This window comes from Ceratosolen solmsi, unplaced genomic scaffold (genome assembly GCF_000503995.2).
Source record: "Ceratosolen solmsi marchali unplaced genomic scaffold, CerSol_1.0 scaffold6, whole genome shotgun sequence".
NCBI classification, from domain to species: domain Eukaryota; kingdom Metazoa; phylum Arthropoda; class Insecta; order Hymenoptera; family Agaonidae; genus Ceratosolen; species Ceratosolen solmsi.
This window is the reverse complement of record NW_011948414.1, coordinates 13,267,914-13,283,033: the sequence shown is the minus strand read 5'-3', so window position 1 is coordinate 13,283,033 and position 15,120 is coordinate 13,267,914. Positions and strand designations below refer to the sequence as shown.

At 22.8% G+C, this 15,120-nt stretch overlaps 1 protein-coding gene across 1 annotated transcript; it reads left to right on the top strand.

The window, feature by feature from the left end:
- The first annotated feature begins 3,774 nt into the window (after positions 1 to 3,774).
- LOC105368153 (uncharacterized protein CG5902) lies at positions 3,775 to 14,871 on the top strand. Its single transcript, XM_011507093.1, has 4 exons — positions 3,775 to 4,007; positions 9,140 to 9,250; positions 10,340 to 10,545; positions 14,659 to 14,871. Exons 1-4 carry the CDS (start codon positions 3,859 to 3,861, stop codon positions 14,823 to 14,825), a joined length of 633 nt encoding a protein of 210 aa, XP_011505395.1. The 5' UTR covers positions 3,775 to 3,858; the 3' UTR covers positions 14,826 to 14,871.
- The last annotated feature ends 249 nt before the right edge of the window (positions 14,872 to 15,120 follow it).

Here is a 15,120-nt window from a genome sequence, read left to right as displayed (position 1 = left end):
TTATATAAAAAATTGTAAATTATATAAAAATATATTTAGGTATATTGAATTATGTAAGATAATTATAATTTTCATTATATTAGATTAATTATATGGAACATGCATGATATTGAATAATGAGTTTTAAAAATAATTTAAACATTTTCATAATGAAGGATATTAATTAATCGTGTATCAATTTTCAAAAATATGAATATGATTATACGCAATTTATCAAAATTTACACATTAAATCATTCAATTGGGTTTCAAGATTCTTTTGATCATATTTATGAAACCTCTTATGGATACGAGTTTTACTGAAATTATAAGAATTTTGTCGATAATAACTAGTTAAACACAATTTTTCATTTTAAATAGTTATTTTATAGATGTTAAAGGATTTACATATATCTTGAATTCATATAATTTGTTGTGAAGTAATAATAAAATAACAAAAAACATTCACAAAAATTAGTAAATAATAACATGCTACAAATATATGAGTACGAATAATAAAAGAAATTATTTATTTTAAACATTTACGTTAAACTTATTCTTACGATTATATTTATATTAATATGTATATTTTATTCTATACTATATTTCTACCTTCTACACAAAAAAATTGAAAAATACGACCTGATTTATATTAAATGCTTGCGAATAGAAGGTAAAGCTTACAGTATTAGATTTATTACGTCATTTCCATATTAGGTATATTATGTCATTTCCAATATATGAAAAAATAAATTGCTTATATATAAGTTATAATTTTTAAATGAAAATTCAAAATTTATTACTCTGGATTTATCTATTAGCTTGTTCAGCATTCTTTGGTTTGGCAATAGAATCATATAATTTCATCTTTTAAATTTTATAAAATAAACCGATTTTGGATCTTAATATGTTTTCTTTATAAATTTTATGAATTAATATCGCTCAAAATAAAGAACTAAATTATATCTGAATAAGAATATAAAATGTTACATTATCGAGACCCCATTGCTAAAAAAATATAATACATTGTATTTATCAATAGCCGCAGTAATATTCACTCTGAACAACAGCATAATTTTTAGTTAGAGTTTGTAATATTTTAGCTTGAATTTTTAAAAGTAATAAATTTATATAATTGTTAAATATTTAATATTATACATTAAGAAAGATGAATATATAATTTTTTAATCTTAATTATATTCAAATAATAAATTATATATACATTGTAGATCTATGTTTCACACAATAAAGCATATTGAATTTAATAAAACGATTTAACTGGATAAAAAATAATATGAAATATATATATTTAATATTATTTTCTATTAGTTATTTAAAACTTTAATTTTATGGATGAGATTATACGAGGATAAATTAGGCAAATTTTTAAACAAATATTTAAAAATATTAAATGTATTATATTTTGACAATTTTGAAGGATTTAGTTCCTTACAAATATATTTTTCTTTTTTTACGATTTTTTAGAAGCATGAAAAATTTATCAAAAAATTCTTTTGAAAAAAATACAAGGAAAGATACTCATTAAAAAGTAAAATGCAGAAATTAAAAGGATAACGATAGGATGTCTTACAAAGAGACTTTAACAAAGATGTTAAATCAGTAGGAACAAATATAGAAACTCTTTCAATTTTCATCGTTAAACGTAATTTTAGAATTTAATATATTAAAGGTTAATTATATATATATCTATATTATAATATAATGTTCTGAATATCATACTCATCATTCATCTATATTTATCTTTCTATCCACATTTTATTTTCAAACTTCTATACAAAAGCATTTTCAATAAATTGCTTTAAATGATTTATGATTACTTTTATATTTTGTTAGCTTATCTAGAGATAAATTAACTTACACATATATCATATTTACAACAAAATATTTGTGTTAGACTAAATACTTCAGTCAAGGCAAATCATATTATGTTAATAGGGCACCATCTGACATAATTTCTGTAAGCAGTTTATTATCACGTAAAATATTATTTAATACAATCACGAATAAAATTTATTTTATATTTTTAAATATTTAACAAAATATTTATTAATAATCTGAAATATAATAATTATTATGTAAAAAAAATAACAATTAAATTGACAATAAAAATATTGGAAAAGTGGTGGATCAATTCATAACATATTATAGATTATTATATGTAGAATTGTTGATCCAAAATGTATTATAGTAGAAAATAGACAAATTATTTTTAAGAATTAAAAAGGAAATGTTGAATACGTTTTATCACAAATGTAACCAATCTAAATAGAATTTTTATGGAATATCTCTTTTAAGCGATATAAAATTTCAAATAATTAAACTAATTCATGAAGAAGTCATTGAATTATTTATCACTTATTTCTAATGTATTTCTGTGCAAAGTTTAAAATAATAAGTTATATGATTTGATTATTTAGAATACCGGATTATTATAAATCTAATTATCAAGAACTTTCTAAATATTAAGTTATTATGAACTCTAAGTTGCACATAAAAAGAGAGACATCGAACAGAATTTTTTACAAAATAAAAAACGATTTTGTAAAAACCTAGTATTTTTGAAAAATTATAACTTCAATAAAATGTTTGCTTAAAAAAAATAAAGTATATTTACATACTTATTATACATAATATATTATATATAACACAATACTCAATTCTTGGAAGTATAATTTAATTAATGTGATGAATTTATTTAAAAACAAATGAATCAATTGGATGTATATTTGCACATATCCGCAATGCGTATTCAATATCTATATCTTTTATATTTATATATCTTTATATCCATATATTCTTTATGTTAAAATTCGCTTAAAATATTTAGTTTCAATTATATTTTTATTTTGATAGTCATTTTTTATTTTTAAAATTTCTTATAAATCCTTATTTTTTAACTACATAATAATTTTAAAAATTCTAAAAATTATTTAAATAATAATTTATACTAGTATAAGGTTAATTAGAAAATCAAAATCCGATACTTAATACTCAAGCTTTTTTGGAACACTGATTTCAACTCTCTACAGCAATCACTATTTTTTAACTAAAACTTTTTTTATAAACTTACACTTTATGTTTTTAACTTTTAGAGATTTTTATCAAATATATGAATAATTTTCTATTATATTAGAATATTTATTATTTATTTATATTAATTTATCTTAGAACATTTTTAAGTTTTATTTGAGTACTTTTAAAGTTTTGTAAAAAAAACTTTAATGTATTTAGAAAATTAATGTACATTAATTATTCATCTCGATATCATTATTTATGTTAATTCATTAATTTTATTTTTTATTCAATTTTTCTAATTTTTTACTTTTACTTATAGTTTTTCCTATATAAATGTGAAGAAAGAAATTATATAAAATTGATATTTTGAGTAATAAAAAAGCAAGTATATTGTATCAAAATTTAAATAATAAAATATTGTCTGTTGTGATACGAGAGAATTTCAAATATATCATAACATTAATGAAAAGTCAAATATTAACGTTAGTATTAAGTTTATAAATTATACAGAATATAATAATTTATACTATTGTCTATACTTAATGATGCATATTGAGGTATAATATTTGTGATTTAGTAATATAAAAACAACACAAATAATATTTATTTTATTCTAAATGTATTGATATTAAATAATATATTTAAATTAATCCGCGTAAGATAGAGTTATTATTCGCCCTCTACAGGAGATAATTCGCATCTGAATAAAATATCTAAATCGTAATATTGTTCTCAGATTATATTTATATCATTACTACATATCATTGTCAATCAGTTTTAAAAGCAATTTACTGCAATTATTTTTTAAAGTAATTGATTTATCATATTCATTTTGTAAAACAAAATGGCTACCAGTTGTTGTGGAACAAAGAAACAAAAATTAAATAATTCAATTGTTTTACCAGAAATGGGTTTTTATTGTTTTGATGTGCTATTCTGTCAACTTAATCAACTGGAGCCTCCGAAATCACCTAATTTTAGTAATGATCCGTTGTAGGTCTATTTAATTTTTAATATAAAATTATTTTAAATACATATTTAATTTTGTAATAAGTTGAAAGTTTTAATACAATGGAATGAGTAACCTAGTGTAGTAATAATTTCAATAATAAGAAAATTAAAAAATTAAAGTAATTTAATTGTTGTATTCATGCTAAATTGGTGTTAATCATAATATTTTTAAAATATATGTAGGTTGATAAATAATTAAACAATATACAAATTTGAATTTTCTTTGTATTGTATTATTTTATTGGTTGAAAATTCCAAGTTTATGTAAAAGTTTATTCGTAATCTATCTCTATGGTTTAAAAACTATGTATTTAAATTTTTTTAATTAGTTATATTGAAATAAAGTTAATTCTAACACTTATTTTTTAAAATTTAGATTAAAATATTAATATCATTATTATTAATATTATTTTACACGAGTAAAAAAGAAATAAAAATGTTTTGTATATATTTTCTAATTGAATCAAGAAAATAATCCTTATATAGTAATCAATATAATTTATATTTAGATTCTGAATAATAATCATTTGAAATAATTATTCATAATAATATATAATATTAATACTGGGATTATTAATAAAAACTAATGTTTTGTTAATAAATTGTAAAATGTCATAAATAAATTTGGCCTTATATTTATTAAAGTTTTTTTATTATTTAATAACTAAGATTTAATCTTTATGAAATATTTCTAATCATATAACCAAATGTTAATATTTAAATTAATAATGTATGTTGCAATATTAATATAGATCTTAAATAAAACTTGGTTATATACGTTAAACAATCTTTCTTCTTTGTTTTTTACTTTTTAGAATTTGTATTATAATTATAAAAATTTTAATTAATTTTGTATTAAAACAGGAATAATTTAATAAGCTTTTTTACAAGTCACAATTTTAACAAATGTTGATTATATGTGAACAAATTATTTATGATAAATAGTTGTAATATAAAAATAACAAATGATTCTAAATATATAATTCAGTGTAAGGTATAAGTTTATAAATTTATACAAATATTGTTTGTATAAACGAATTATAAAATTTATGCTTTTTAACATATATAATTTAATATACACAGATGTTTTTCATGAATATATGATTATAATATATCAATATTTTTACACTTTAACCAAAGAATTTGTAATGAAATAACTAAAAAATTATGTTTAATATATTTAATATATTTAAGCCACTTATCAAAATTGATAAAAGTATTATGAAGTATCCTTTTTAATAAAATTAAAGTCGTAGTTGCTTAATTATGTATCTTATACAAAAATATTCTCATTAGGTATTAATTATTTTATTAATTTATTTAGTTTTATTTTATAATTTATAACAATTTCTTTTCATTTTTAAAAAGAAAATTTGATTCTATAATGTAAAAGATGTAAGAATATTCAGATAACAATATTATTAATAGTATATATACAGATAGTATATATTTCATGAATTATATTTTTTCACTGTTCCACTATAAAATAGTATCTTGTATACCCATCTTTTTAAATCCTCATTATATTCAGTTCCTTTCAAATCCAAAGTAATTATGTTTTATTTATTTATTTATTTTATTGATTTACCGAATTAACAAATTTTTATCGTAAGTATTGTTTTTATTTAAGTTTTTATCAAATTTTTTTATCATTTTGTAAAATTTCAGTTTTATAAAATATTTCATATTCATTTTACCTTATTTTTTATCAATATTAATTTTACAATCAATATATCAATGCCTATTTTCATTCTATTACTTATTGATAAAATCCTTGATAATGCAACAAAAATATTGACCTGATTCATTTCTTTTTCTTTTATATTATTGATTAGTTATTGATCAGTATTTCTAATCATTTGATTTTGACACTATATGAATACTTACATACTAAGTAGTTTTTATTTAATTTAAATAATTCTTGTTACTGAAATTTTGTTTGACGATAAAAAGCTATGTAGTATGTATTACATTGTTACGACTAGAATGATTTAACATTATGTCTTTAATTAAAGAAGCTGCTGATAATTTAAATTATAAAAGACTATATTAATTTTAAAGAATTAAAAATATACATTTTATAATTTTTCGACAGGTAAAAATGGAAGTAATTATTGACAAGCTTTCTGAAAAAAGATATTTAAACACATATATGAAAAGTATAAAAGAATTTTTATAAAATAATAGTAAATAAATTAGCATTCAATACTAATATAAATAACAGTCTAATCTTTATACCGATATACAAATCCATCTTTAATATATTTTTAAATTATTTTAAAATATAAATTTTGATTGGTAACATTTCTGATATTTTGCAAAATCTAGTGAAGATTACCATTGTTACCCTGATTTCACAGTAGGTATTTACTTTTTCAAGAATTAGATGTTAAATAAAATCTCCATGTTTGATTAATAATTAAATAATCCATCAATATTATATAATTTTTCAAAAAAATCAGAAAGAAACGAATACTTAAGTGTATTAAATATAGAAAGATATTGAAATAAAATAACAAATGTATTAATGAAAATGAATAGAAATATTGGTGTTTTATTAAATTTGGATATGAGTTATAGAACTCTTAATATATAAACGGGATATAATTCTTATGATATATGATATTATAATAATATTATATAATGTTAATAAAACAATTGTGATATAATGAAAGTTTGGAGTATTAAAAGATTTAAAAAATATATAAATATATTTTAAAGCAAGACAAAAGTAAAAAAAAAAAAATTAATAATAAACAACAAAAATATCAAACTTTATAAAGACAGCTCTATATTTTATCCTACCTTCTTATTTCATAACGAAGGTAGAATCAATTATTACTTGCTCTTTCTATAAAGCTGCCTCAAATCCTCAAATTTAGTTTTGAGGATTTTATTGTCTATTCTTGAAAAAGATAAGAAATGAATGTATAATAGATATACCATTGATCATTAACCATATACAAACCCAGCCGTCTAGAAATGAGGAAATGCAGTGAATATTCCAGTAATGCATGGTCAGCTTTATTTAAAAAAGAATGAAAAATATAAAATGAAAGGTATAGAAAGCATGTTGGACATACATAGCTGTTTCAATCAGAGTATTAATAATTTTATCTTAGGTGGTATGAAAGAAACATTTTAAAATTGTTAAGTAAGTTTTGAGATTATTCTACAAATGATTTTAATGTTTTAATAGAATCTTGCAGTATATTAAATCAAATGAATTTAAGTATTCAGTACATCTTTATAAACGTTGATTCATTTAACAAATATTTTATATAGTAGACGGAGAGAGGTTAAACCTATTGTTCATAAATATTTTGTTAAACATGGGCTAGTATCAATTTGATATGATGGCTTGAAAAACAAACGCTATTCATTAGATCTTATTCTCATTCAAATAAACATGGAATAACAATAAGATGAATTGACAATATAAGAAAGAGTATAATAAAATATATAATATAAGAATATGATATAAGAGAATATATTATAAGTAAATTTGCTAAATATATTAAATTTTGCTTATATAGTACTGGACAGAACTGTATCATCGTTTGATTAGATCTTCAATTAGGTCAAACATCTATATACTGAGCTAGAAAAAACAAATGAGAATCATTGATTCTAGTACTGTTGAGATACTCGAGTTAATATACCTGTAAGAAAATAGAATAAGAATGATATTGTATATCAAGAGATACGCATAAGTTTTAATAAAGTTCGTAAAATACCCACAGTTCAAATACGGAAAAAACTCGATAGTTTTTCCTATAGTATCTAAATAAGATTGAAGTCGGCTTGCTTATTAATATGTTCAAAACAGTATATGTTGACAGTTGTAGCGATGAGAATATGTAATTAAAAAAAATTAGAAGTAATAGTATACTATGTTGGATAGCAACTATCATAAAACTATTTAGAAAAGAAGATATATTATGCTCGATTTAATTTAATCACTAATAAAAAGATTTTCGACGTTTGTTTTTTAAATTCAGTAGTTTGTATAAAGCGGAAAAGTTAATACGAAAAATTGAAGATATAATGGGTCTATTATAGGGTTAAAAATTAAATATTGATGTATATTTGACACAAAAATTCAAGTAGTAACCATAACTACAACGATAATATTAACATGTATTAATGTAGCTCATGCTTAAATGATTGGATATTTTCATCACGTTTCTGGATGTATAAGTATATTTGTTTTAAGGACAAAGTACTTTTTATATAATAAAATAAATCTATTTTTAAACTGTAAATTACGACGTGGATTTAAAATATTCAACATATATGTGGTACATTAATTATTTTCTGTTAAGTGCAACGGTTACGATATTTCATATGCACGTATGAGTAAAATTTTATCAATAAATATTTAAAATAGAAACTCGCTCAATGAAATAGTACCCCTTATTTCCTATTTTGATAATTTATAATGTTTATATTTAATCATTTATTGCTGTTCATGAATTTTTGGTATTGAATCCATATGATTTTCAAATCTTTTATTTTTATGATAGACTCCATAACCTAATGCTGCTTATATTTACATTATTTAAGTTTACGTGATTTAATAAAATGATCTACTTTATTCTAATGATTAATAATTGCTTTTGCAACACTTTTATTTTAATTTTGACTTCCATTCATAATATCTCCACGAACTTTTTTATTATTTTTGTTGTATATATTTAGGATTGATGTAAACATACATCCTATAATTAAATACATTTTATTTATAAATTGGAATCAAATTGTATAATCATCACATTTAATTGAATCTCAAACAAATCTAAAATTACAGTAATTGTATTGTTTTCGCGACATTTTAGAGACTTCGAAATATACATACTAAATATAAGCCATAAATATTGGAAAGCCAATTCAACGAATAATATTGTTACATAGTATTAAAGATATTTAAGTACTTTATTAAAAAAACATAATTAAAAATATTATAAAGAAGTAAAGAAGACAATAGTGTACGTACCGAGAATCTATGTATACATATTGCATGTACAACTAGTTATAAATTTTTAATATTTTTATAATAAATCAATTTTTTTCTGTTAAGAAACTAATTTTTAAAAAATTTTTTAATATTTCAGTCCCCTGTTTGTTACATGGAAAATTGGAAAAGATATGAGGCTTCGAGGGTGTATTGGAACATTTAATGCTATGCATTTACACAACGGGTTAAGAGAATATGCCACTACTAGGTTAGTTATTAAAATTCATAATTTTTTACACTTCAAAAGATTAAGATTTATATAATCTTATGTGTACTAGTTGTAACTTAATGATTCCAGCATTTTTTAAATTTCTTAGATTTATAGTAGTATTAATAAGAAAATCAACGATTTATTTATACTCTGATGTATATATGAAATCCCCATATTTCATTTTTCTTCCTTTTTATGCAATTTAATAGATTAAAAATATGAAAATAAAAAATTTTTTAAGAATTAGAAAAAAATGCATGCATAATATATACATTTACAGATGTTAAAGATCTCTTAGTGCCGGTGTATACAATTAGTTATAGAATGCTTGATACAAAATAATACCATAGTATATAGTGTACTTTTAAAAGAAATATATAATATTTAAAAGGGAAGTACTTTAAAAATTATCAAAATTATTGTTCAATTATAAAAGGTCCATGAAAAGAGGTAAATATAAGGTATAAAATCATTCTAATTTTTATTTAATTAATCGGAATAACAAGCTACCAGCGAGATAAATAAATCAATGTATACAAAATGAAAATACTTGTATAACAACTTAAAGCATGCGAACAAAAGAAATATTAACTTACTGTAATCGTGTTAATTTTAAATATTTCATCTGGTATCATATATCTTATTCATATCATATATTATTATACATCTTAAATGTAGTTGTATTAATAGTGTTATTATTAAAACCGTCAAAGGCTGCACAATTATGTATATAAAATCAACATTTATCTTATAATTTTGTAAATAAAAGCAAAATTTTCAACTTATGGAAACAAACTATAATTATAATTATTTTTAGACACAGGTTATGATTTTAAACGAAAATGTAATAACTATATATAAAATTTGAATTACCAATCGTAACACAATTAAAAATAAAATACATGCTTTTTCAACCCCAATTATGTTAAAATTGTAATTTTTTAATAGTAACAAAGTTTTTGTGTAATAAATCTAATAAATGTATATTAGGTTTTATATTGTACTATTTTATTACATAAAAATATTAAATAATAATATTCTAAAATAGAATATTTTCATGAACATATGAATATTTATATTTTTCAGTGCTTTTAAAGATTCACGATTTAATCCAATTACTAAAGATGAATTTTCCAGACTGCATGTTAGTGTTTCTATTTTACGGCATTTTGAAGAAGGTGATAATTATTTGGATTGGACTGTAGGAATGCACGGAATTAGAATAGAATTTCATAATGAAAAGGGTAATAAAAGAACCGCTACTTATTTACCCGATGTTGCAATTGAACAAGGTAGAGTATATTTTGAAAATTTAATTACTTGTATACTATAAGTCATTACAATAGTACATACATATTATTCGTAATTTGATTTCCTTACTCAAACTTCTATTATTTCGATAGCTCTATAATAATTTGCCCCCCGCCCTAGCGGATGCATAAGTAAGGAGTTAAGAAGGATTATAGAGATACACAATGTGTGCACAATTCATGAAAATATGGTTTATTAACAATTACATTATTAATGAGCTAAATTCACTGCTCATATGAGAGTGTGAACTATGTTCAATCACAACGATACAGTTGCTCCTTGTTGATGGTGACGATGTTGTTGCTGATGTTATAACGATCAGCAATGGATCGAGCATACCCCTTGGTAAGGCGTATACCCTTGAAATGTAAAAACATGGCCTTTGCTAATGTTGTTAGGATTAGCAGAGAATTGTACACATGCCTTTCCAATGAGTGTGGTGTGTGAAATGCTAATTGTTCTAAATGTTGTAATTGAGAGAGTATGGTTCATGCTATTCTTACTAACAGCGATACAGTTGCCTTGACATGATCCTATAATGAATAGTTACCATCAAGCAAGACCACTAGTATGCCTTCGTGATAAGGAGTATGTCCATACGATGCTTCTTGTAGTCGAATATAGTCTTGTAATGCAATTAACATCCCTGACTAAGTCTACACCCTTGACTGCCCGTTAACTGATACTTATTGGGGAATGATGTGTGTTCCTTCTGTAATGGTTTCACCGAGAGAGCCTGTTCTTTTTCATGGCGTCTCCACTAAGAGAGAGTATGTAGTTTCTGATTGGGTAGCTCATGGAAGAGTAGCGCGTGGCTGAATAGCTCTCGCGTGACTAACGCCTATCTCGCGGCAGCTTTGTTAGATGACAATAATGGAGGTGTTTATAGCGCTAGAAACAATGGATACGACTGTAGTGCAAGAAACAATGGAGATGATTGTGCACTTGTTTTTTTCCTGATTTCCAACAACCGTTGGAGGTTTTCTCAGAAATGATAACAGTTAGGGATTTTCCCAGAAATAATAACATTCGATAGATTCTCGGAATCTCGAACACATTATGAATTTATTCTTACAAATTCATTACATAATATTTACAAACACAACCAAAATAATGCAAAATATTATAAGTCATTGCAATATACACTGCATTAAAAATAATTACATTACGGAAAATAAAAATTTTACGTTTGAATTTAAAAATTACAAAAAGAATATTGTATCATAAAATATTTTTAAAAAATCTAGAAATTTCTAATCTACTAACATTTAAAACTATTATTAAATATCCTCATATGACATAAATCTCTGCCTGGTATTAACTGTTGAAATTGAGCAAAGAATAGTAATTTAGTCTTTATCTATAGAATTTTTTCATAATTTTTATAAATGCCTCAAAAAGTGTATTAGTTGCTTTTACAAAGCAATTTTTTTCATTATAGACTGTTATTAATTTCGTATTTCCTGTGTTTTACAAACAGCGTATAATATTGTATCATTCTCTTTATTACTCGGTTTTTCAATGATATATGAGTATAATAAAAATACTAATCAATTATGAATAGCAATTATGAGTAATACCATAGTATGTAAATGCATTAAATCAAACATTTAGTGACCGTACGTATATGAATGCGATAAGGTTGAAATTAAAATGTACCGTAAGATTTAAACCTATATAATATTTAGTGTTGCATTTGAGTGTTAAATACTTTATCAAGTGTAATAAAACAGATTTTTATTCAGAAAAATTATTATAGGTACATAATTTCTAAAGCCCAACTATAAATTTTTGATTGTTTAAAATAATAATGATACAGAATTAATTACAAAACAGTAAACGAATTTTATATATATATATATATACGTATGTTAAAATACTGACTAACTTGATCGTGCTAGTAGCAATTGTATTATCAGATCCATTAATTATAAATACATCTGCTTTCGAGATTATCTTAAATGTCAATGAAATAAATAATTCATGTGTCATTTCTTATTTAAAAACAAGTAAACTGTTATATTTAATATAAAATAAAAGAAATTATAAACAATAATTTTTTAAAATATAATTTGTATTTTTTCTACAATAGAAAATTTGTGACGAAATTCTGACGATAATTTGCACCTAAAACATTTGTTCAAGATTCCAAGGATCTCTCGAATGTTAACATTTCTAGAAAACCCCCGAGGTTTATGATTTCGGGGAAAACCTCAAAGGTTATCATTTCGAAGAAAAACTTCAACGGTTATAATGTGTAAGAAAACCTCCAACGGTCGTTGGAGATTTGAAAAAGCCGGTACATTAGAAATTATACAAGTGCATAAACAACTCCATTATTTTTCGCACCACAATCGCACCCATTGATTCTAGCATAACAATCGCCTCCATTCTTATCAGCTAACAAAGCTGCCGCATATATATTTAAGGCAAACGCACCACGAAGCATAGTAATAGATCAGTCATTGATGCAGTCAGTCATGCTATTCACCAATGAAGACTAGTCGGCCAGCAAGCTACACACCACTACAGAAGGTAGACGAGTCATTTATCCTGTGCTGCAAGATAAGGGTTTGACACTATCTCTTTCATATCAAGAAATCATATCTATCCACACTGAGCTTTCGGGATGGTAATATAAATTATCATCCACATGGAGCATTCGGGATGACGAAATAAATTACCATAGTATCAGTTCGAGGCTACTGTATTACTATAAGTACACAAATTCTAAAAATTAATCACTGCTAATCCTTACAAGATTACCAAGACGCTATTATTAACATACAAATCCATAATCTAAGAATGTGCATAATCAGTTGCTGATCCTTACAATATCAACAACATCAGTGCCATCATCAAGGAGCATCTTGTGTAGATCAACTATTAACCACAGGAGCAGTTCCAAGCAACTGCATCCTCATGATTGAACATAGGATACACCTTTCCATCGTATAAATCTAACACATAAATAATGTAACTTAAATAAACTATAATAGACAATATTTAACGAAGAAGTGCACACTGTACTAAACCAGCCCTTCCACTTAACTCCTTCTTAAGTATCCGCTAGGGTAGGCGGCAAATTAGTATGAAGCTGTTGAATACTAGCAGTTCCAGCCAGAAAATCAGACAGTTTCGAACAACATTGTATGAAGAAATTTGTGACTCCTTTTAACCAATTAAAACTTGCATCAATTGTAGTATATATTTAAATTTTTATTACTAATAACATAAAATTAACTTAATTAAGTAAAAAATCGGAATTGTTTATAACGATCTATATAGATATATATATATTATAAATGAGCAGTCAGACCAGAAATCTTAAAAACAAGTGTCAAAATTATTGAAAAAATTAGGTAGAATAAAAAATGTAAGTAAATATCAGGTTTATATTCTAATTTAATAATACAAAACTTAAAATTAAACTGCCATAAGTCGTTAAACTTAACGAATCTTTAAAGTAACAGAAGTTTAGAAATAATGTACATAGACATTACCAAATAAACATAAATATTATAAAATGTAAAGTAAGTGCTAAAATGACTTATAATTATATTTGGAAATTAATAATTGCAGAGAAGTTTGATATAAAAGTTTTTCTTACACATTATAATAACAAAATTAAAAAATTAAAAATAGATATAAATTTTTTAAAAAATAGAAATAAAGATCTGGTTTTTTAGTATACAAAAGGATAAATAAAAATATAAAAACACATATGTTTTATTCTAAACTGTATGCAAGGTATATTTCGTTTATAAATATACAAAAAATTAATAAGTTGAGATAAGACAATAACAATTTTGACAATTAATATTTAATACAAATCTATATATAATCATGTTTCTATCGAGAATTCAACTATCAATCGATATTTACTATTGCATTTGAACTATAAATATTATTAATTTTCATAAAAATATAATAAATACAAGTTTATTTAATTGGATTCCATTATTATTTATATGTGTTCTTATGCAAATATGAATTAAATTTTTGAACTTAAGTACTATTGTTCAAAGTACCATTTAATTTAAACATAAAATTTTGTCAATTTATTTCAATAATAAAAGATTTGTTCGTTCAAGGTTGGGACCAAATACAAACAATTGATTCTTTATTACGCAAAGGTGGTTATAAAGGACTAATAACACCGGATATACGACATAGTATTAAACTGACACGATATCAAAGTGAAGAAATAACTGTTAGTTATCAGGAATATATGACTAATTGGTGTAATCGACGTTGCTAGCAACTAAAATAGAATAATGTATTAAATCCATAATTTTGACGAAGTATATATCGTATGTTTAATTTTTATATCAAATTCTTAGGTATTTATTGGTTAGAAAGCACTGATATCAATAATGGTGTTTACATAGCAATCTATCAATTCTCTTAATTAAAATTCCTTAATATTTTTTATTATTTTTAATATACGGTTTTTAATAGCTTATTTATTTCTATAATAGTAATATATTTACTATGATTATTACTATAATAAATAATATTATATTGAACACTTTTAAACAATATACAATAAAGTT

Excerpts from the sequence above, each read along its gene's own strand:
- LOC105368153 (XM_011507093.1), top strand. The coding sequence starts at position 3,859 with ATGGCTACCAGTTGTTGTGGAACAAAGAAACAAAAATTAAATAATTCA. Across the intron at positions 9,251-10,339 it reads AGAGAATATGCCACTACTAG|TGCTTTTAAAGATTCACGAT; the intron begins GTTAGTTATTAA and ends TATATTTTTCAG. Across the intron at positions 10,546-14,658 it reads CGATGTTGCAATTGAACAAG|GTTGGGACCAAATACAAACA; the intron begins GTAGAGTATATT and ends TGTTCGTTCAAG.